Here is a 23,022-nt window from a genome sequence, read left to right on the forward strand (position 1 = left end):
ATATTCCTTTAGCTGTGATAACTACACTAAGAGAAAAATATAGTTGCTTTCGGCGTCAACTATACCCTTTTGTGATTTTAACTATAAAAATAGTTAGAAAAATCATTGTTTTAGTAAGTGTTATTAGAAAGATGGTTCTTCTAATTATTTTTCTGGTTAAAATCATAAAAAAATATAGTTTGCCAAAAGCAACTCTATTTTTCTCTCAGTGTATGTATATGAGGATGTACTAACTGAACCTTACATATCATAGGAACTATGGCTGTGAGAACTATACAGATGGACATGTAATAACAGCAACTTTTAATGCTATATCTCTTTACTTTGCAATCACATACATTTTGTTTCTAACCATACAATATATGAATGTAACAACCATAGTAGTTTTCTCCGTGCGCCAGTTTAAGCGATTCGCGTCGCGAAGGAAAGAAATATTCAGTTAATTGAATGGGGATCAGATGAAAATTCAAAGTGAAATGATACCGCAATCGGAAAAATATAGCTGAACATTCAGCTGTATAAGATACTAGTTGCGACAACAGAAGCCTCCTGCAGGAATCCTTGTTTCGAGTTTTTCTTTTGATCTCTATCCTTAATATTCAGTTATGGAAAATTCAATTACGGAAAATTCAGTTAATGAAATTGTTTTTTTCCGTGTAGGCACTTCCTACAGGAATCTTTCTGTTTCTATGCTGAGAAAAATGTCCCTGAAATTTTCTTTCGTCTGACACTCACCTCATTTCCGAATTTCATGATCACATTGACTGTCGCGTTGATGTTCGTTGCTTGCACGAGAGATAAGTGACGATTGAATCATCGAGGACACGGCAGATAGTTCGTACTATGTGCTTTCGCCTCGCTTCATCGGTTCTTTATTGACTGTGGAATTTCTTAAGCATTTGATTACAGTTTATATGCAACTTAATGGGACGCGTTAATATAATAGCATCGGTGATTGGTGATCATTGCGGCATTCGTGTTGAAGTCGCAAAGTATCTGAACGGAAATCGCTAGCGCGAGACGAATTTATACGAAAAAAGAAACCTCGGTTAGCGTAAACCGAATGCATGACACATAATTTTATAGTAAAAATTGGTGTAAACCTTTGTAATTGATGAACAGATCAACATTCTGCAATAATTGTACACGTCCTATTTGTAGAACGCGTGCTCCGGTACCGACAAGGATTTATAGTCTTTCATGAAGCTGGTCAATGCCAATCTCATGTCCCATTTGGCCTCCGACAAGTAAGTCTCGCACCACTCCTGGTTCAGCGTGGTGATCTGCCCCATTCGGACTATCAGTACGTTCTTCTCGCTCGGGCTGAAGCAGATCGGCGTGATCTCGTCGTATGCAATCCTGGGCGTTATTTTGTCAGGCGTAATCTTCTCGGGCGCCACATCAATATGGTACTGATCGTTCATGATGTGATATTCGTTGTCTTCGCTGGCCAACAACACAAAGGTGCGGCTGAACGAGAGCACGTTGATGCCTGAACTCAGCTTCTTGAATATGCCCGAGACGCATATCACCAGACATTTCCCATCATCGTACATGACGTCGTACTTGAAAGAGTTCCTGTCGTGATAGCTCTTGGGCAATTTGCTGTGTCCCGTCAGGATCTCATCCTGATCTTGATAGCAGGTAGTAATCTTCTTCTGGGTCCTCCTCATTAGATTTCTACTGTATGTCATGTACTGCTGGAGGTTCTTCTTGGCGGCGACGGTGTTGGGAATGGCGAAACTCATGGAGTAAATTGCATTTTTGTGGTAGAGGCCCCTCAGGACCGACCTCTCGGGTTGATCATACAGATTGAAGAAGTGCATTGCGAATTTCTGCACGAGCCGCTGCGTCTTATCGTTCCCAAAATAGTCCTTGTACATGAAAGGCATCTTCGGCGCGACGCACACCCCGTCAAGCTCCTGTAAGTGTGGGCAATACTTTTTGGCAGACTCTACGTATTGCTTCTCTGTCCAGTAATTTTCGCAGAGGGGATTGCCATCCAGCCAAAGTTTGGTGATGGGCAGATTCTTCAGAGGGGCCAACGCACACATGTTCAGCAGATTGTTGTGCCTCAGATCCAAATACTTGATACCTGTTAAATTCGAATTCTCTATAGCTGATATGTTGAATAGCTCATTATGCTGTAGATTCAGGTATTCCAAAGTAGTTATGGTTGTCTTGGCAAGCTTCAGAACGTGATTGGAAGTTCTCAGTTGAGATAAGGGACAGTATACTGTTTTGGCTACATCTGGATCTGTATGGAAGTTCTCCAGATTCAGTGCCCTCTCATTTGGATCGTACCTCTTGGTAAGAGCAGTCAATAGAAGTGGTTGTAAGTTTACCTGCAAGTTGTTTATGGAAGCAAAGCCCAGGATGATCACAAGAATCAGAGCATCACCGCTGGCATTCTTGATGATCAGGCTTGTTTTGCACAGCTTGTCAAGGGCAGGACCACAGTTTCTCGCTATGAAGTATGTGTCCTCACCGCAAACCTGGTAACTTATCGGTATCAAATCTGCCGGCTCCACTGCCTTCAGAATAGCCTTCAAGACGGTCTCCTTGTCGTAATGTCTGCCTCTCATGATTTTTATCTGATGCCATATATCGGTACGAGCCATCAGTGACCTTTCAAGAGTCATCTTTGCGCCTATGCTTAATTTTATAGCTGCTGAAGAATCCAGCTGAGTGGCAATAGGTGGCATATTCGACAGGCTTTCCTGCTTTATCTGATTCATTGTGCAATCTTATCTATGCTTCTAAACTATCAAAATTTTCTTATAATTGTCTCAAACCTTTTGTCCCTTGCTTCACATCTACCTTCGATCTCGCGGGAAGCTTCTTCGTTGTTTGTTTACATATTCCGTTTTGAGGTTCCTTCAGTATCTGGTTACAGGGATTCTCAAAAGAGACATATTCCCCTAACACCACTCCAAGTCAATATGAGAATAAAGATTAATATAGAATCAATAAGGCTGTTTGAAAGAATCTTAAGCAAAAATAAAGCCAAGGAAGATTCCAAGGCACGTTCAAAATCTCAAGGTCCGAACTTGTTCGAATACATCTAGTCGTAACGGCGGCTCGTTTTGAGGTTAACTCGCTGGTGACGCACAGCGATGTATCAATGTTCGACTTTGTTCTTCTCGTAGATTATCGACTATCTTTTCGATATTTCCGAATTCGATTCATTCCTGTCTCGATAGAGTTTTCAATTCATTTCATTTCAAATTAAGACTTTTACTATTTATTAATAAATAAAAAGCAAAGCTTATTCCACTTGCTATTTAGTTACTCCATTGAAGAAAAAAGATTCGTCTCATCTATCTATCATTAAAGTGTGGCCGGAGAGAGCAAGTTCGTCTCAATCTTCTTAGAATAAAAATTCTAATATTCTAGAACAATTCAACCTGTTCGGCTTAATAATAATATTAATATTAATATTAATATTATATATCAATACTTTTGTTATTAATACTTATATTAATACTTACAATAATAATAATAATACTTGATATATATAAATGCGATATATTTTACGTTTGACAGTCAATTTTTATATATAATAATAAGAAATATAAAAATATATACCTTAATTATAGCCCAATGCGTGCAAAGTATGTCCGTTGTAAAAAACAAAGGAAGTGGAAGATAAATATAGATTAATTTGAAAAGAGAAAGAAATAACTATCGTGCGTGACTTTAATTACTCATTGGCAAAATATTCACCTGCTACCTTTCCCGATATATCTTAATTCCAGTGAACCGCTAAGATCCACTTAACTCTATTGTATTCCCTATGATTCATTCAAGGGTTATCTTTTTATTAATTTAAATTTGAGCTCTCCGTCAGGCGCGTACATGAACGTGACCTTATACTTCAGCGGCTTGTGGTGGTATTCTAGCTTATACAATCTCAGGAGCTGCAACGATAACATCAGTATCCTTATAACAATTGCGATATCCACTGTTCACCTTACCTATTACCTATTTATACACTTTTGGCCTTTTTTCATATAATTCCATAAGTTTCTAAAGTAGATCTCAAAGTAAAACGCACCTTTGTGAGTAGTACTTGCATTTCGAGATCCGCGAATCGCCTGCCCAAGCACATTCGCGCCCCGTAACCGTACGGCAAGGATGCAAACGGATGCAACCTCTCGTCACTGGCTTCTTTAAGCCACCTCGTAGGCTTGAACGTCTTCGCGTCTGCTACGTATTCTTCCATGTTACCGGTGACGAGCGTAGGAAACACGACTTGAACCTAAAATTATGCACATTATTATCAGTCACTCAACAGATGCGTATGAAAATGAATTACTTTGAGTCGAGTCATCATACATCGTTATTATTGTATTGCTATCAAGTTGCGTACTGTTGTCAAATACATATTTAGAAATTAAGTTTGTTAAATCTGTAAATAAAATGCGAGAATTAAACGTTTACCGAGAAATTTTAGCTACAAACGGTATGAAATGAAAACGTTAAGGCATTTGTTAAAGGCAACATCTCATTTCGATGTAAGTAGTCTCGTCCGCCGAAGATTACGTGCGGAGCATGATAAGGTCTTTATTATATAAATGAGTATGTAGAGTGAATGGTGAAGGATCATGCTAAAACAACAACGTACTCCTTTTGGAATTTTATAGCCACAAATGACGGTGTCACTCTGTAATGTCCTGCCGTTTCCAATAAGAGTGGAATAAACTCTGTAAATATAGAGTATAATATATTTTTATTATTGTATTTATATGTGTATATTAAAATTCATCAATTTATTAAAATTTATAAAAAGTTCTCTAATAAAATGTTATAAATATCAAAATTTATTAAGTGATGCATTGCTATTACTCTACACGAATGCATGTATAAGGATACATTTATTACTTTTCCAACACAAGACGTACGTTTGTGGTCTATCGATACTACCTAAATACTTATTAGTATTTAGTATTAGTACTTAATAGTATTACCTAAATACTTCACGGATGAAAGCCTTCATGTAGATGGCTTGTTCTAAATGCTTCGTTGTAAGGGGAACGGAAGGATCCGGTAATATTTGCAGCAGCTCCTGGTATATCTTCTCCTGTTCTTCCGGTCTGATGGCTAATTGATACAATATCGAACACACCGCCATCGATATCTGCAATACATCGTACGTTACGTTATAATACGTTTCACTTCCTAGGAAACGCGATACGTCACTTTAGTTAGGAGGATGAGAAGAATCGCGTATGGTTCGATGCACATCGCATGCGCTTCGATTTGTTTGACTACGATGATTTTCACAGCTACAACCATAAGTGCACGCATCGTGCCAACTCAACTTTATAATTGTAGTACTGTTCAAATATTTTCACGGCATGCGCACATACATTTACACATTTCACGATCATCCAACTGAAAGCGTTCACTCGCGAGGCTCGTGGCACACTCGTACTTTCACTAATTTGCGGTCATTATGCACTCGCAACTAAAAGTTAAAAATGCAATTAACAGAACAGTGCCAATTAATATTAGCTGATTTATGCAAATCGATAACGGATTACAAGTGTGCCTTAACGTGAAAATTCTACGCGATAGCTAAGATTAATCTTTAACAGTTAACTCTTTAACTGATTATCATGAACATAGCTGTGTAATTAGACTTTGGAAGATATAATTTATAAAACATTGTTTAACTTGCCGTATCAATGCCGACTAATATCAGGTCGAGAGCGAAAATGTAAGCTATTTTGGGATCCGCTTCTTTGGCTAAGATTCTCTCCACCAACGATAAGTCGCTCTCGTCAACAGCTTTCTTCTTCTTAAGTCTGAATATCGCGGCGTCGATATACTTCATGCATATCCTAAAATTAGATATTTGAATCTAGAAATTAGGATTTATTATTGTTATATTGTGTTTCGACAATGAAATCTGGAAAATAATGTATACGAGACAAATTGAGAAAGAGTGAGTTATTTTTATGAAATTTTAAGTCTAATTTGCGAAATAAAAACTTGGACTTTGAAGCATTCTATTGATTTCTCTTCATTTTCTAATCTCGAGACAGCTACGCGTTTAGTAACCCAAATGCCGAATATGGCAAAGCAAAAGAATTCACTTTCACATGTTTAAACTCTAAGATATTCACTTGCTTTACTTCCCGATCGCGTCTCGCGAGAATTCAACAAAAAAAAAAGAGAAAGTTCAGCATATATAAATTCAATCGTATGCTTCAAATATACCTTGAAAATTAATCCCTATTAAAGCACGTGTTGATACTTTTTCACTTAATTTATCCTTTTCTGCGTGATAAATCACGCTTAACTCATTCGCCCCTTTTTGATAAACCTACTCGACGAAATAATTCATGTTGCGCACATAACGGCTCCATAGGGGCGTCGGGATGTATCTCCAGTAAGGAGCTTTGAGCTCGAGCGCGGCTACATTCCTCAGCGCGAACTTAGCAGCGTCAATTATCTTTTGTGGCTCGGAATCCGGCGGCAAGGTACCTCCTAAACAGCCGAGCCGGACATCCAATGCGACCCGGCCTATACCTGGATAAGTGAAACGTATAACACATTAATAATAAATAATTTTAAATATTTCTGTTGTCACAAAGAACTCCTCTGAGACATTTTTATGTATACGCATGTGTTGCGCATTTAAATAATTACGTGTTATTTCACATGAAATAAGTACTAACATTCGAGAGCCCACTTATGTATCTCGTTGTCGAAATCGGCCGGCAATTCACCGTCATCCGCTTTGATTTCTTCAATTCTGCAACACATTAGCAAATCAGTGAAAATTTCTCACGTCGCATACCATCGTCGGTACTGGGTGTCTTTCTCAAACAACCATCGTCAAATATTTGAACAACATATTCCGAAGGTTAATTGCAGTTGCGAAAGTACTAATACATCATAAGTACTAATACTAATAAATCAAGAAAACGCTAATAATCACGTCAATATCGTAATAGTTTTACAATCGAGCCATAAACGATTTGAATTGTTTATTGATATTATGTAGAAACGCTTTATTATCGATTATCACGTGGTAATTTATTATATTTCGAATTCTAAAATTTACTGAAGAAACAAATAACAATTTTTAATCTTATATTCGTGAATAATTTTTATTTTAAGTTTTACACAGATAGAACAGAAAATCAAAATGTCAAGAAAAATTACAAAAAAGTTGCATAAAATAATCAAGAAATAAATACACTCATTTTTTCATTATTTTGACATTTTCTTATTATTATTATTAATATTATTATTTTTCTGTTTTACTTGGATATAATCATTGGAACCGAAGAAGTTCTCCAATTTTCCCTTGTCATAGATTTCTATCTTGTTTCTATTATACATACGCGGCGAATTTTGCACACACACAAGTGTTGTCACAATGGAATAGGCGAGCTAATTATAACAGTGATAACAGTAAACAATAGACGATCTAGTTTCGCTTCTATTGACGCGTTTAATACACCCAGCAAATAATAACATTACATTAATATTATATTTTCTCACTAAACATATGTGACTGTTATACGTACAGCATGTGATATATCTTAATCTTTTCCATAATTGAGTGAAATTATATATAATATAGTTATAATTATAATACAATACAGTTTGAGGGAAATTATCATATTAGTATAATATTTCTGTTAACTGACGTTTACTGGATGACAGACACGTACTTGAGAATATTTGATCGGCAACAGTGAATTTGTTATTACGAATCTTTCTTCTGTTAGCCTATCCGAATTCCTCGCTTTATCGTGCGTTGATTTTCCCGTACCCGATCAATTCTCTTTACAGAGGCTAACGTAATAACGAAGATATGTTTCTGTTGACATTTATCCGGGTGAAAGTTCTCTCTCGCTATCTTTCGGATTTTGCATTACATTTTTTAGACGCGTATATCCGTAGCGTGCACTTTGCACGACGTAACAAAGGTCAGTTTATGACCTGAAGACTCTTACATCTCTTGACTTTCCCATATTAGAACTTTCTCTTCAATTATCTTTTAGAACACGCTAATCGTATGATGATTGCGGAATATCCTATGCGAGTTTTGTCGTGTCGCACTGGCTTACCTCGTGATGAAATCCCCTGTGACCACTTCAATAGGCGTTATGTATTTCCTTACAGTTTGCGGCTGAAGGACGGGCTTCTGAACGCGCGTACGAAACTCCTTCCAAGGTTCGCCGTGCCTAGCGTGAAAGAAACGATTGCGTATTATACAGGTCAGCAAACAAATAAAGAATCAAAGAATGTGTCGGTGATTACTGTACATTATTAAAACCTAAGAATAGTTTAAGTTAGGATTAGCTAATCATTTTTCTTTCAGACACCTTTATTGCAAAATTAATGCCGAGATCTTTTCAAAGCTAAATGTAAAAGATATTTTTGTAATGCAGCAGCGATACTCGCAACTTTCAACAAATTTGCTGTTTGCCTTCGTTATTCTTTCTTCTCACTCTGTTTTACCTTTTTCCTTCACTACTTTCGTCATTTTCGCGTATCTTAATTTATAAAACCGATTGAAGGAGTAAATAATCATTTTTATTCTCCTTATGGTAAACGATGTAATAACAGGGATTTGTTTCTATTAACTAGTAAACACCAATGAACGGTAATATTATATGTTATAATTTTCCAATCAATAATGTAAATGCAATATAACATGCGTTATATATAACAGTTACATTGCTGAATGAGAAATTATCTTAGACAAGTTACTAAAGGATGTCTTAAAGACATCCCCAGAAGACGTTTAGAAGAAATAAGACGTGTTTTTTTAAACGTCTTTAAAAAACTTTTTGGTAAATTGCTGTTTGGGATAACGTTGATGTAATTCTGGGAAAAAAAAATTCAGACAAAAACCAGATATAGATTTTGTCAAGATCTGATCAGATATAATTAAATATAATATATGATTCAGATCTGTCCACGTATAATAATATACAATTATATATGATTATATATGAACAAATCTGAATCGTATATAACGTTATATCTGATTATGTCTGATCAAATCTTGACAAAATCCATATCTGGTTTTTATCTGAACTTTTCTTTTCCCGGGATATTACTATTATTTGGTATTTATTGGGACATTTATCAATGTAAAAACTTCTTTGCTCCATTTTCAGTTCCAGGGAAATCCGTGCCTGCTCAAGTCGATCATCTGCCAACATCACAGGAAGAGTACTTACACACCGACAACTCCGGGTAACTCGCCGAAGAAGTCCTTGCGTACGATACTCTTGTAATGCACTAGACAAGGCATGGAAGGTCTAAAAGGTGTGGGTCCTTCTTGCCGATACACTTTCTCGATTTCGTCGGCGTCATACACAAAAAGTAGGTCGGGCCGACCCATCAATCCGCCTAACCGCACGATCTTGCCGTATTCGTCGTAGAACATCTGCGAGATACGCGCAGTATCCGAGATCTGATACTGGCCGATCAGCGGCAACAGTCGCCAAGCGTTGCCAAGAAGCGGTATCGGCCGCGGACCCGGCACCTCGTCGTATGATTTGATGCGCGAAGATGCAATGTTCTGTGCGTGAGGGCACTCGGACACGACGGTGCCATTGCAGAATAGCCGACGAACGATTCCCGTCCCGGCAGCACGCAACTGCAACTTCGTCCTGCAAGCGATAATACAATAACGACGGAAAACAAGCATTTAATGCAACGAAATTTTGGGTATAAAATGAAATGTTACATTTTTCTAGTTCGCTCCGATCCGAGGAATATTTAATTTTTAATTATTTTATATTGTCGCGGTTTCATCTTGCTATTTCATTATTTTGCCTCAGATGAATTTTATATATCGTATAGTAACGAACGAATATTCGGTAGAAGAACAAGTACTCATATAAAATTTAAGATATAAAGCGAGATGTAATAAAAGTTTTCTGATTCATCACAATACGAAAAATTTTTTATTTTTAATTATTTTATATTGTTGGTTTTATTCACTGCTGTATTATTTTACTTTAAATGAATATTGTGTATTGTATATAATGTGTTTGTAAGATAAGCTTGTGTATCGGAGTAAAAGATAAATATTAATCGCAAAAATTTTGGAATTTAGGATCAAGCGTTAATCATGTACACCGCGTGTCGTGACGTGTAGGACAGTTTCTAAATTAAATATGACAACATTGTTGCTATAACTCTAGCTTATACTTAGATTTCTACTTTCACCGTATCGTGTCACAATAATTCAAATGGGTTTTCTGCGGAGAAATGAATAAATTTCAATGTGATTATAAAATGAGAACATTTATACTCTTTTTAGTATACTAACTCGTGATAGATGCGAAATGTGTGAGAAGAGATAATTAGTAGGTGAGCGAGCGAGCAGCTTACTCTTTTTTGAGTTTTAATTTTCGATCGCGTATCTGCAAGGAGACTTGAATGAACTTGACAAACAGAATCTTTAATCTCTCATTCCCGAATTTATTCTATATATAGCGCGTAGATTATATAATTCTACCGTTTCGAAATTATTTTACTGTCTCAATTTTTAAATTTAGACCTTCCAATCCTTTCACTTCAACGTCATAAAAGATTATATATTATTGATGCAATTGTGAGTCACCTTAACTTAACTCATTTTGTTACTTTGTTGATAACCAAATCTATTCTATTAGAACGATTAGAAAAATTGTAAAGTGGAACAGTGAGAGTGCACGAAAGTATTGAGCATGACTTGTACTGCAAAGAGAAAGCGTAAAGATTCTAGCAATTGTTCCGATCAATGACAGTGACGAATATATTAGATACATTTTCAAGCTGATTAATTGCGCAATACTTTAATTAGCGTGCATTAACACCTTTAAGATGGATGATACGCTCTTGCATTGTGATTTGCATTTTGTCGCACCGTAAATACAAAGAAGAGACAAGTTGAAAATTAAAATTAAATTATAATAGAATATAAAAATTAAAGAAAAATTCAAAAATATTCAAAAATTCAAAAATTCATTATCTTTGTCCTTATTCAGATAAAATTTGAGTCGGAAAGGTTCGTTCTATTTGAAAGATTTGAAGATGTTAATCAGATTGATTCGTAGAACAGAATATAGATTGAAAGAAATGAAACGCGCAGAAAGAAGACAACTGGAATTATTAGTTGATCGTATCGCGGTAACAAGTGTTTTTCAACCTAAGACATAATTCGAGTCAGATCGCGGAAAGTCGAACGAGGTCTTCTATGTGAAACGTTTTCTCACGCGATGCGTATTCTACTTCACTTTTCCACGCGAATGGAGAAATGCTCTCATTCGCATAGAAATCAGTGGAACCGCCACCCCTTGAATTACCTGTGACTAAATTCGCAGAAAATCCCAGTGAGCAACCCTCGCTTCATGATTGGGACATGAGCGTATCTTATTCCGAGAGGCAACATTGTCGAAAGGCGAAATTCACTTTTCCTACTGATGACTTTCTAGACTTGGCGAGTACTGTCGGTTACGTCAACGACGAACACGCATTTCCGATGTGGTGGAGAACAAAAGGCAAACCCGTTGTCATTTCATCCTTGTGGATGAACCGTTACTGAAAATGACGTGCATCGCGAGCGAGCAAGAAAGTCGCGCGACGAGAGCGGGTGTTCCCCACTTGGCTGCGCTACCAAACTCTACCCGATTACTTCTATATGTGGAACACGAACAGTGGGGAATCCGAAGTAAACGCGGTAAGTAACCGATAATATTTGCACAAATCTGAAAGAAGATGAAATGAATAAATCAGCCAATATTATAAATAAATAAATAAATATATAGTCTATCCAAACAATGCAAATATATATATATATATATATATATATATATATATATATATATATACGTATCTTAGAGAGACGTCTAAAACACGTCGCTTAGAAACATTTAAATGACATGTAATACAAACAAAATATCTTTTAGACATTTCTATGTCTCGTATTAATTATAGTCGCTATTAGAAACTTGTCTTACGTGAGATACTCAAATCTGAATTTAGAGTTAGGTTTGAATTTTTATTTGAACTAATATGTGTGACATTAGATTTATAATTGCGTTTCACAGCTAAAAAATTTATTTGAATGAAACTATTTCTTATTTAATATAATTTTGATATTTATTTGAATATAATTTTAATATTTATAAATTATTTCTTATTTAATATTAACTCTTATTTAATATTAACTTTTATTAACTATTTCTTATTTAATATAATTTTGATATTTATTTGAATATATAATTTTGATATTTATTTGAATGAAACTATTTCTTATTTAATATAATTTTTTCCATGTGACCGTATGATTGTATACGTGACGTGTATATATAGGTACAGAATTCATACTTATATAATTTATATATAATTATATATAATTTTATATATATAATCATATATAATTTTATATAATTAAATATAATTATTTTTCCCCGAGAACTTTCAAGTGACGACTATTAATACAACCTTAATACATTTATGCTATAAGGAATAGATGAATAGGTATAAATAAATTTCATACTCACAGCACAAATATCCAAAATATATCCTAAAGACGTTCTAGAGATATCATACATCTCTGAGATGTATATTTTGGACTGTATGAGATATACTTATATGTATTCATTATCATACAACTGAAAGATCGATTTGAAACGAGAATTGAAAGATGGATTTGAAAGGAAAATTGAAAGGTGAATCGAAATGTTTAGAATGCCATTGTATAATGATCATTACAAAGAAGAAGGTCGGCTTGAGCACTTAATTAATAATTCATTGCGTCGCGCGCTTTGTAACTGCACAGCAATACACCATTATGATAATCAAGTGCACAAAAAACCGTACATGAAATCATAACAAAAAATATACTGTATGATCATAAATGTAGAAGTAGGTAATATTATCTGTTAACAATGTCGGGGATGGTGAAACCACTTTCTCATACAGCACAAGATCTCCTGGCGACGTCTCAGGGTAAAAACTCATGTAGCGGAATAGCGGAGCGCGGAACGAGAGCGGAATCAATCATGAGCGTTCCACAGTTTTCGCTCGTGATTGTTTCCACTCTCGTTCCGCGTTCCGCTATTCCGCTGCATGGGTTTGCATCCTCAGAGATGTCCTAAGGACGTAGAAACATTCCCAGGACGTTCTTAGAACATATTCTGGACATCTTCTGGACATCTGTGCTGTTAGAGTTTTTACGATTGACGTGCATTCATCGCATCCGGTAACGATGGTTGGAACGAATTCATTTTTGAACGCTGACCATGAAGGTATAGATGCACCTGGAGATAGCGTTGCTACATCCTTCTACACTCATAGGCCGATATCAGAGAAAAACCTGAGAGCGGCCACGCCATACGTTTGGTCGACACCGATTTTCACGCTGTTCGATGCGCCATCTGCATCCATTTTTTAAGTGGAACTACATTCTCTACGTCCATTTTCAGACGCTGCCGGTAAAGTGTCGATTTGTTATGTATCCGTTTTACGCCCATTTTTTGGCGATTCGTGTCCGTACTAAGCGCATAATTGCGTGGTTAAGAACATGGGTAGTCCATGTTTTCAATCACGTAATTATGCGCTTAGCATGGACACGAATCGCTAGAAAATGGACGTAGAATGGATACGCAACAAATCGCCACATTACCGGCAACGTCTAAAAATGGGTGATAGGGAACGTAGTTCCCACCTCAAAAATGGGTGCAGATGGCGCATCGAACAGCGTGAAAATCGGTGTCGACCAAAACGTATGGCATGGCCGCTCTCAGGTTTCTCTCTGCCGGTATTCATAGCCGAATCTTATTTTAAGATCTTAAGTAATGTCTTAAGATGCGAATACGGCTCTGTGATTGGTTCATGACAGTACTTAAGATGATCTTAAATATAAGATCGGACTATGAATACCGGCCATAAACTACTCTTTCCTGTACCCTTGTACATCATCGAATATTGAATAAAATAGCAACGATACTCTAAATATTAATTATTTCGTATACAATTTTATGTTTTACATTCTAAATTTGATTTCGTTCGAAAGATATTTGTAATATCATTGCTTTTCCTTCGGATAAAGAACGGCCATAATGCACAAATATATAGATGCGATGCGAGTGATTAAATAATCCTAGTGACAATGCAATCTAATTTAACTAATCATAAATGAGAATTTCAAAATTGTAATCTTTGTCGGTATTCATAGTCCAAACTTATATTTAAGATCATCTTAGGTATTGTTTTAAGATGTCATGAACCAATCACAGAACCGTATTCGCATCTTAAGACATTACTTAAGACGGTCTTGAAATAAGATTCCACTATGAATATCGGCCTATAATTTGACTATTGGTCTGTTCTTTTCGGCACTGCTGAACTGGTGCAATAAGTTAGAGTGAGACAAGTAAATTTTTTCTCACTCTAATAGCGTGTTCGACTGGTCCTGAGTTAATCGTTCCGAGAGTGATTAATGACGTCATAAGTCTCTACTAGCCAATCATAAAGCTTAAGTACTTGTTCAATCGTAATAACCGGGAGCGTCTCGATTGCCTACAGTACGATTGCACACAAACCAATCGATGATAAGAATTATCTAGTGAATTACCAGATCGAACCAATCATTACAATTTGTGGTCAATCGTACTGTCGGCAATCGGGACCCTCCCTAATAACCTACGTTATAAACGTAAGCTGAATAACTCAGAATGGATTAACCCAGAGCTATTCGAATATGCTATAACTTATTGCATCAGTTCAGCAGTGCAGCCGAAAAGAACAGATCATTTGATTAGTCAATTTCTTAAGACTTAAAGCTTACTACACCTTGTAGATCGGGACTTATGGAGGATTCACAATCGATATCCGACATATGACATTCGATATCCAATGGAAAATTGATTTTCTGGAGATAAAAATGTGCTAGCTAGAAACTTTAGCAGAGAAACTCTATGATTGGATACGTGTCATCATACGTTTCCGTCGCGCGACAGCCAATCAATATGCTGCTTTCCGTAATAACTTTCTAGCTCTTACGCAAAAATAACATATTGATTGGTTGTCGCGTGGACTTCCGCCGCGCGGCAAGCATTATCGCGTCCTGTGTGCAAGAGCCATTAGATCCCTAAATCTAGATCAATTACATTGACGAATTGCTCAACTGTGTGCAATTGTTGAGTTCGCTGAACGTACCCCAATCTACACCGCTCAGTGAGCTCTTGTATCCGATTGGCACATTCCTTTAGATCTAAAAATATATACCAATCAAATACTCACTGAATGCTTATAGTACTGGATGCACTTTGGCTTGGTTTACATCGTGCACTTAATACGCGTACTAAATAGTAACTTTCTATTAAATAATTTTAATATTGACAATGCATATCATCAACGACGCATTCAATCGATACAGTACGTCTTCTTGATCAGTATTATATCGGCTTAAAGTACTGTTGTTTACCATTGTTGCACGATGTAAACCAGGCCTATAAATACCGGCCGTAGTGTATGTGAATCCTGCATTACCATACCGCGCGTAGCGGTGAACGCGAAAACTTTGGCGCCACCGCGCGGCATCGCAACATATAGCGCCATTAGCACAATATGGCGGTACGGAGCGGTGTTTGATGCGGCGCGTGAGGTGCGTTCCTAGCGTGCCTGGCAGCGGGACAATAATCGACGCTAAATTACCGTAAGGTGGACGCAATCGATCAGTGAAGGTTCGGCTTAGACAAAGGTGCGCGAAAATCATCAAAATGTCCAAGCCGGACGAGAATGCAGACACCGGTGACACGGGGGACAACTCTAACGGCTCCTCGGCGGAGACCACGTCGTCGAGAGGCGGCGATTTCGAGACGAAGCTGGAGACGGATCGCAGCAAGCGATTCGACTATCTGTTGAAACAGACTGAGATATTCTCGCACTTTATGACAAACAACCAGAAGGACAAGGCCGGCAGTCCCCTGAAGGTTAAAGCCGGCAGGCCGCGGAAACAACCGGAGAATCCCAAGTCGGATTCCGGCGATCATAGGCACCGTAAGACCGAGCAAGAGGAGGATGAGGAACTGTTGGCGGAGAGCAACGCTAGCGTGGCGCCCACCACGCGTTTCGAGTCGTCGCCGCACTACATCAAGTCGGGTGAGCTGCGGGACTACCAGATACGCGGCCTAAATTGGATGATATCGCTCTACGAGAACGGCATAAACGGCATCCTAGCGGACGAGATGGGCCTCGGCAAAACTCTGCAAACCATCTCCCTGTTAGGCTATATGAAACACTTTCGAAGCATTCCTGGCCCTCATATTGTTATCGTGCCAAAGTCTACGTTAGCCAACTGGATGAACGAATTCAAGAAGTGGTGTCCCACCCTGAGGGCAGTCTGCCTGATTGGTGACGCAGAAACCAGAAACACTTTTATCAGAGACGTTATGATGCCTGGCGAATGGGATGTGTGTGTGACGTCCTATGAGATGGTGATCAAAGAGAAATCGGTGTTCAAGAAGTTTAACTGGCGTTACATGGTGATAGATGAGGCACACAGAATCAAGAACGAGAAGTCAAAGTTATCAGAGATCTTGAGAGAGTTCAAAACTGCCAATCGACTTTTGCTGACCGGTACTCCCTTACAGAACAATCTCCACGAACTGTGGTCCCTCCTGAATTTCCTTCTTCCAGATGTTTTCAACAGTTCAGATGACTTTGACTCGTGGTTCAACACAAACAGCTTCCTGGGCGACAATTCTCTGGTGGAGAGACTGCACGCTGTGCTGAGACCATTCCTGCTGAGACGGCTGAAATCTGAGGTGGAAAAGGGGCTCAAACCCAAGAAGGAGATCAAAGTATACATCGGCCTGAGCAAGATGCAGAGGGAGTGGTATACCAAGGTGCTGATGAAAGACATTGATATCGTGAACGGCGCGGGTAAGATAGAGAAGATGAGGCTGCAGAACATTTTGATGCAGCTACGTAAGTGCTGCAATCACCCGTACCTGTTCGACGGCGCCGAGCCGGGGCCGCCGTACACCACCGACGAGCACCTCGTGTACAACTGCGGCAAGATGGTGATACTCGACAAGCTGTTGCCAAAGCTGCAGCAGCAGGAGTCTCGAGTTCTAATATTCAGCCAAATGACGAGAATGCTCGACATCCTGGAGGACTACTGCCACTGGCGAACGTTCCAGTATTGTCGGCTGGACGGCAACACCGCTCACGAGGATCGACAACGGCAGATCAACGAGTACAACGCACCCGGCAGCGAGAAGTTCATCTTCATGCTGTCGACTCGCGCGGGCGGCCTGGGCATCAATCTGGCGACCGCAGATGTTGTCATCATCTACGATTCCGACTGGAATCCGCAGATGGACCTGCAGGCAATGGACCGCGCGCACCGTATCGGCCAGCAAAAGCAAGTGCGGGTCTTCAGGTTCATTACGGAGAACACGGTAGAGGAAAAGATCGTCGAGCGGGCTGAGGTGAAGCTGCGGCTGGACAAGCTGGTTATCCAGCAGGGCCGGCTGGTGGACGCGAAGCAGACGGCCTTGAACAAGGACGAGATGTTGAATATGATTAGGCACGGCGCGAACGAGGTGTTCGCCTCCAAGGACAGCGCCATCACGGACGAAGACATTGACACGATATTGCAGAAAGGCGAGGCTAAGACTGAGGAGATGAAGCAGAAACTCGAGAGCTTAGGCGAGTCTTCGTTGCGCAACTTCACGGTCGACGCGCCCACGGACTCGGTGTATCAATTCGAGGGCGAGGATTACCGCGAGAAGCAGAAGATACTTGGCCTGGGCAACTGGATCGAGCCGCCTAAGCGCGAGCGCAAAGCCAATTACGCGGTCGACGCTTACTTCCGCGAAGCGCTGCGCGTGTCAGAGCCAAAGGCACCGAAAGCTCCAAGGCCTCCGAAGCAGCCAATAGTTCAGGACTTCCAATTCTTCCCGCCGCGCTTGTTCGAACTCTTGGACCAGGAAATTTATTATTTCAGGCAAACGGTCGGCTACAAGGTCCCCAAGAACCCTGAATTAGGTTCAGACGCTGCCCGGATCCAGAAGGACGAGCAGCGCAAGATCGACGACGCCCAGCCGCTCACCGACGAGGAGGTCGCCGAGAAGGAGAAGCTGCTTCTTCAGGGCTTTACCAACTGGACCAAGCGGGACTTCAATCAGTTCATCAAGGCGAACGAAAAATACGGTCGCGACGATATCGAGAATATCGCCAAGGAAGTCGAGGGAAAAACCCCGGAGGAGGTGATGGAATACTCGGCCGTCTTCTGGGAACGTTGTCATGAGCTACAGGATATAGATCGCGTGATGGCGCAGATCGAGCGCGGAGAGGCGAAGATACAGAGGCGCGCCGGTATCAAGAAGGCGTTGGACGCCAAAATGGCCCGATACCGCGCGCCTTTCCACCAACTCAGGATAGCGTACGGCACGAACAAGGGCAAGAACTACACCGAGGAGGAGGATCGGTTCCTCGTCTGCATGCTGCACAAGCTCGGCTTCGACAAGGAGAACGTGTACGAGGAGCTGCGCGCCACGGTGAGGTCGGCGCCGCAGTTTCGATTCGACTGGTTCGTCAAATCCCGCACCGCACTCGAGTTGCAGCGCCGCTGCAACACCTTGATCACCCTGATCGAGCGCGAGAACCAGGAGCTGGAGGAGCGTGAGAGGCAAGAGAGGAGAAAGAAGGGCGGCAGCATAGGTACGAAGCCGACGTCGAAGCGGAAGCAGGAGAATCTGCCGGCGCCTCAGGACAAACCACGGAAAAAGAAGAAGTAAATCGTCGTTAGCGCGACCTCCTCGCCGGACTCTTCTACTCTTCTTTTTTAAGACTCTCTTTGATCACTCCGCAGACGCGACTCCTTTACGACTGAAATATGGATCATAGGTATCCATCACGAGAGAGAGAGCGAGAAAGAGAACGCTTTTTTCTATATTTACAATTTACTCCTCTCGAGCGCATCGATTTTGTAAACACCGACTCCATGACTCCCACCTATTTCATATTTCATCGTAATGAGGCACACATACACATATTTTTGGTGAACGTGTATTGCTTTGGAAAAGAAGCTATCAAAATGTAAAAAGTGCAATTGCATTATAAATACACAATATCGAAACCCGAATATCGATAATGTCTTGAAATTTTTCCGTCATTTTATCAAAATTAAAATTGTCAAAATATTATAATTGTGTCATTATACTACCGAGTGTATCGATGTCTGCTTATTTGGATACAGCAAGAATGTATCAAAATAAGTAGATATTGTAGCACCTGTTGTACGCATTGTTTTCGTGGTGATTGTTCTTTCTTAGGAAAATTATATTTTAGGATATTGCCTCGATATGTATGCACAGATTTCGATATTATGACTTTTCGGGGATTGTGTCGCTGCACCCGAATTTTGACATCGGCCCTTATTCTGAGCTTTCTTTCACCGATAAAAGTGTCCCTCTAGATGTGCTCATTAGTCAACCAAAAGGTTTATGAGTCACACATTTAGGGCCGATTCCAACTTCTTAGTAAGTTAAATGATAGTTAAATCATGTCTATCTTTATTTTCCCTTCAATTTAGACAAGACATGATTTAACCAACAGTTAATTTACTAAGAAGTTAAAACAACCGGTCTTTAGGGACACTTATTAGGTAAAGGAGTCGAGACTAAGGGCCTCTTATTTTACGGAGCATAGCACGTCTCACCACGTTTTTTGGACAATTGTCGCCGAATTCGTTAAGGTCCAACGAACGATTTCACATGTTTGTAATGACGAATTGTTATAGGTAATTTATCAGCTCGTAGAAATACGTATCTGTGTAATGTGTCGGGCGTGAGTAGATTCAAGCTAGATCTCGCTTAGTGCCGCAGGAACGTCGACTAGACTTTTAGCATTTCCCAACGGGCGTGGATAGAATTACAGTCATTGCGAGTGCTTTTTTCCCCGTATGCTCAGTGTTGATGGATGCCAGGATATGAGACGTAATAGAGAGACAGAGAGGATGCTATTTATTTCTTCGGATCTAACGAGCCGTGTAAGTTGTTTCATCATCGATCGAAAATCTTCTTTTACTTCTTATTCGATTGGACGAACCTTAGGATTACGTATTACCGAATATATTTCGTGCGTTACTTATTCTTAGCGTCCCAGATAGGGTGAGAAGAATGATTCCTGTTCGAAACTTACGCTAGTTTATAATAATGCGGCTCATATAATTATGTCGTGTGTTATAACATTCGATTTATTGGCGGAAAAAATGTCGGGAGATGTTTTGTTGCTACGGCATATAATTGGCAAGTATATGCTCGCTATCAAGCGAGCATAGATATTATATCTAAACGAATATTTTATTTGAGAAATTACTCGCGAGAATTGCGCGGGAATATTGAGATAACGGTAAATATATTTCTACTTTTTGGAAATCTTATCTCAGAATTCGGCTAGCGCCTTAATCGAGTATCAAATCCAAACGCTTCTCCTAAAGATGTATTACTTAGATCATTTTGATATTTAAGTTTACACACGTATGCACACAAGCGCACACACACACATACACACGAAAGAATTCGTTCTGCAAAAGATACAGTTCGAAATTTTCGATAATAAATAAATCTTATCACGAATGCGGGATATTTTATTTCGTTCGCCGTGTCACCCATATACTTCGATTAATCGAATTTAATCTTATTCGCGCCATTACTGAAAGCGAGACACGATGTCTCTAGTGTGTGAGTTTTCAATCTTTTTTTTTCTTTTATAAATATTAAAAGTACTAGCCGAAATTGCCGAGAATATACGATATATGATCGATATATAAAATTTGTCAATAAACATGATATTTCAATAGCTACGTGCAAAGGTGTATCGCGAGGAACATGCGGCTACCAAGGGCAACCAATACCTGACGTTTGTTGCACAATTATTGATAAGCAAAGCAGAAAATAACGGAATGAATATAGTGTTGGGTATTAATCGATTGATTAACGAAATTAATTAATGAAACTTTCTCTGACTAAAATAAGCGGGAAATCAATCGGCAAAATTCTAACGACTGATCTGATTAATTCAGTCAAAGAAAATCTTAATCAATGCCCAACATTTGATGAGCGTCGACGTATAGACGGGTCTTAGAAAATGAAGAAAGCGCTAGACTAAAATATTTATATTATTTTCGTTAACAAGTTTATGCGGGGAAAATGATGAGGTATGTCGGGACTAACGAGCCGGATATAAAACTTCGTTCTCTTGCATACGGTGCAAATACAAGGTCGGAAAATACAAGCACTTACGAACAAGTTGTACAAGTTGTACAAGTTGAAAAATCAGGCATCATGATATCGATTTTTCCTTCGAATCGTCCTTCTAAGGCCCCGAATAGCTCCGCATCGCCACGTGATGAACATCATAATTATACACTTTGTCGCGATTTTCTCTCACTGTTTGCCTTTCGATCATGGGAAGCAACATGAAACCGAAGTCTCATTGCGCGATTTTACACGCCGCGTGTCGCTAATCGCTGATAAACCGATTGACAAAAAAAGAATCCATGTTGTCAGTACTTTTAATTGTCATCTAAACATAATAATTAGAGTATATATATATATATATATATTAAAAGGCAAGTATACAATTATATATAATTACAATCGTTACGGCTTACTTTCACACAACTTTCACATCACACAGGTTAACAAGTTGAAAACTGATGGCCCGAGTGCGCTCGAAAGCTAACACTGAAGGGAAGATTCGCGCAAAGCTAAAGTAATCCACTGTCCGCTAAGGTAAACGTATCACTGCCCGGACAAGTGCCTGATCCTGAATATATTCTTGTTGTTTTGATCTTTGAATACAAATACTTCATCTGTCATTATATAATACATGTATATACGCAATATATGTATACACAGGGTGAGTCGGTAATTATATCTGCCATCTGGAATATCATTGAAGTAAGAAGCAAGGTTGACTTTCAGATCGTGAAGTTATTCCACTCGGAAGAAAAACAGAATGGTGCTTTTCTTCCAAGTTCTCTAATTTCCGAAAATCTGAAGATCACCTTTGCTTTTTGCTTCGAAGATATTCCAAGTGGCAATAGTTCTTGACTCATCCTGTATATTTTATGTTGGAAGTGCAAATGTTCGTATTTAAAGACCAAAATATGAATGTGCGGGATCGAGTGTATGCTCAGGTATTGATACTTTTACCGTTGCTTTGGTCACATTTCGAATTCCGTTCCCGCTCATTTCATCTCCTCCCCGACTTTCTCTCCCCCGGCAGTGGAGAACGTTTAGTTTTCAGCAAATGCGTGTTCACAACGAGTACGATTATCAGTAACGGCATGATCTGTAATCTACAATTGTCTGTGGCGAGGCTCAGACATACATTGTATTCATATCGTGTTACACCCATTACACGTGAAGTGAGTTCAATTGTCGCGGAAAAACCGACGGTTGCGTACGATTGTAGTAACAATGCAAGATTCCGAAATGACAAAAGGAACCCGAAGAGACAATCAAGGGAACGTAAGAGACGGAGAAGTCGCAAGTGTTTGGACCGACACAGCTGTTGAGTAAATTATTTTATAAACTACTTTACATACGTTCCTCTTTCCGAAGAAGGGAGTCGCCCCTTGGACGATAAAGTGCGATTATTGTAGAACTGTATTCATAATATTATAAAGCAAAGAGAGGAGAAGTAGTTCTCTCGACACACACACACACACACACACGTGTGTGTGTGTGTGTGTGTACGGAAGAGTCAACGGACACTTTAATCTGAATCGTGTTGGACTGGACGTAATAGATAACGTACGGAGTAATCACAATTCCACAGTTGAACGTAAGCGTCGTTGAGATATGGTTTCTGAAATAAGTATCGAGCTTATATCGTTCTATACATGGTCTCTCTAAACGCTTTAATGATTAACTTTTGCACTACACTTTGAAATCTGCGACGGCAGCAATAAGAATAGTAATACTGGTGAATCATATGGCGCGTATCTTTCAAGCAGACTTTGTCCCGCCT

General features: G+C 39.3%; 3 protein-coding genes across 4 annotated transcripts; 1 reads left to right on the plus strand and 2 right to left on the minus strand.

Annotated features, from left to right (window-relative positions):
* Positions 1–301: 301 nt before the first annotated feature.
* Positions 302–3,140, minus strand: LOC116842498 (nuclear RNA export factor 1-like). Its single transcript, XM_032811802.1, has one exon. It carries the CDS (start codon positions 2,736–2,738, stop codon positions 1,152–1,154), a length of 1,587 nt encoding a protein of 528 aa, XP_032667693.1. The 5' UTR covers positions 2,739–3,140; the 3' UTR covers positions 302–1,151.
* Positions 3,141–3,512: 372 nt separating this feature from the next.
* On the minus strand, positions 3,513–22,736 carry LOC116842562 (probable cytochrome P450 301a1, mitochondrial). Of its 2 annotated transcripts, XM_032811947.1 has the most exons (11): positions 21,659–22,736; positions 21,288–21,570; positions 9,213–9,647; positions 8,091–8,207; positions 6,687–6,763; positions 6,336–6,537; positions 5,684–5,846; positions 4,971–5,140; positions 4,628–4,706; positions 4,058–4,261; positions 3,513–3,920 (listed from the first exon to the last, which is right to left on the minus strand). In XM_032811947.1, the coding sequence occupies exons 2-11, from the start codon at positions 21,329–21,331 to the stop codon at positions 3,813–3,815; spliced, it is 1,599 nt and encodes a 532-aa protein (XP_032667838.1). In that variant the 5' UTR covers positions 21,332–21,570; positions 21,659–22,736; the 3' UTR covers positions 3,513–3,812. The 2 variants fall into 2 exon arrangements, with proteins under 2 accessions (XP_032667838.1, XP_032667837.1); XM_032811946.1 differs by lacking the exons at positions 21,288–21,570; positions 21,659–22,736 and adding an exon at positions 11,331–11,711.
* On the plus strand, positions 15,571–20,621 carry LOC116842559 (chromatin-remodeling complex ATPase chain Iswi). The gene is given in 1 exon segment (XM_032811940.1): positions 15,571–20,621. A coding segment is annotated over 1 exon segment (3,078 nt). The 5' UTR covers positions 15,571–15,752; the 3' UTR covers positions 18,831–20,621.
* Positions 22,737–23,022: the final 286 nt, after the last annotated feature.

This window comes from Odontomachus brunneus, unplaced genomic scaffold (assembly GCF_010583005.1).
Source record: "Odontomachus brunneus isolate Ranch 3 - 2012 unplaced genomic scaffold, Obru_v1 Obru_scaffold_025, whole genome shotgun sequence".
In the NCBI taxonomy this organism is placed as follows: Eukaryota; Metazoa; Arthropoda; class Insecta; order Hymenoptera; family Formicidae; genus Odontomachus; species Odontomachus brunneus.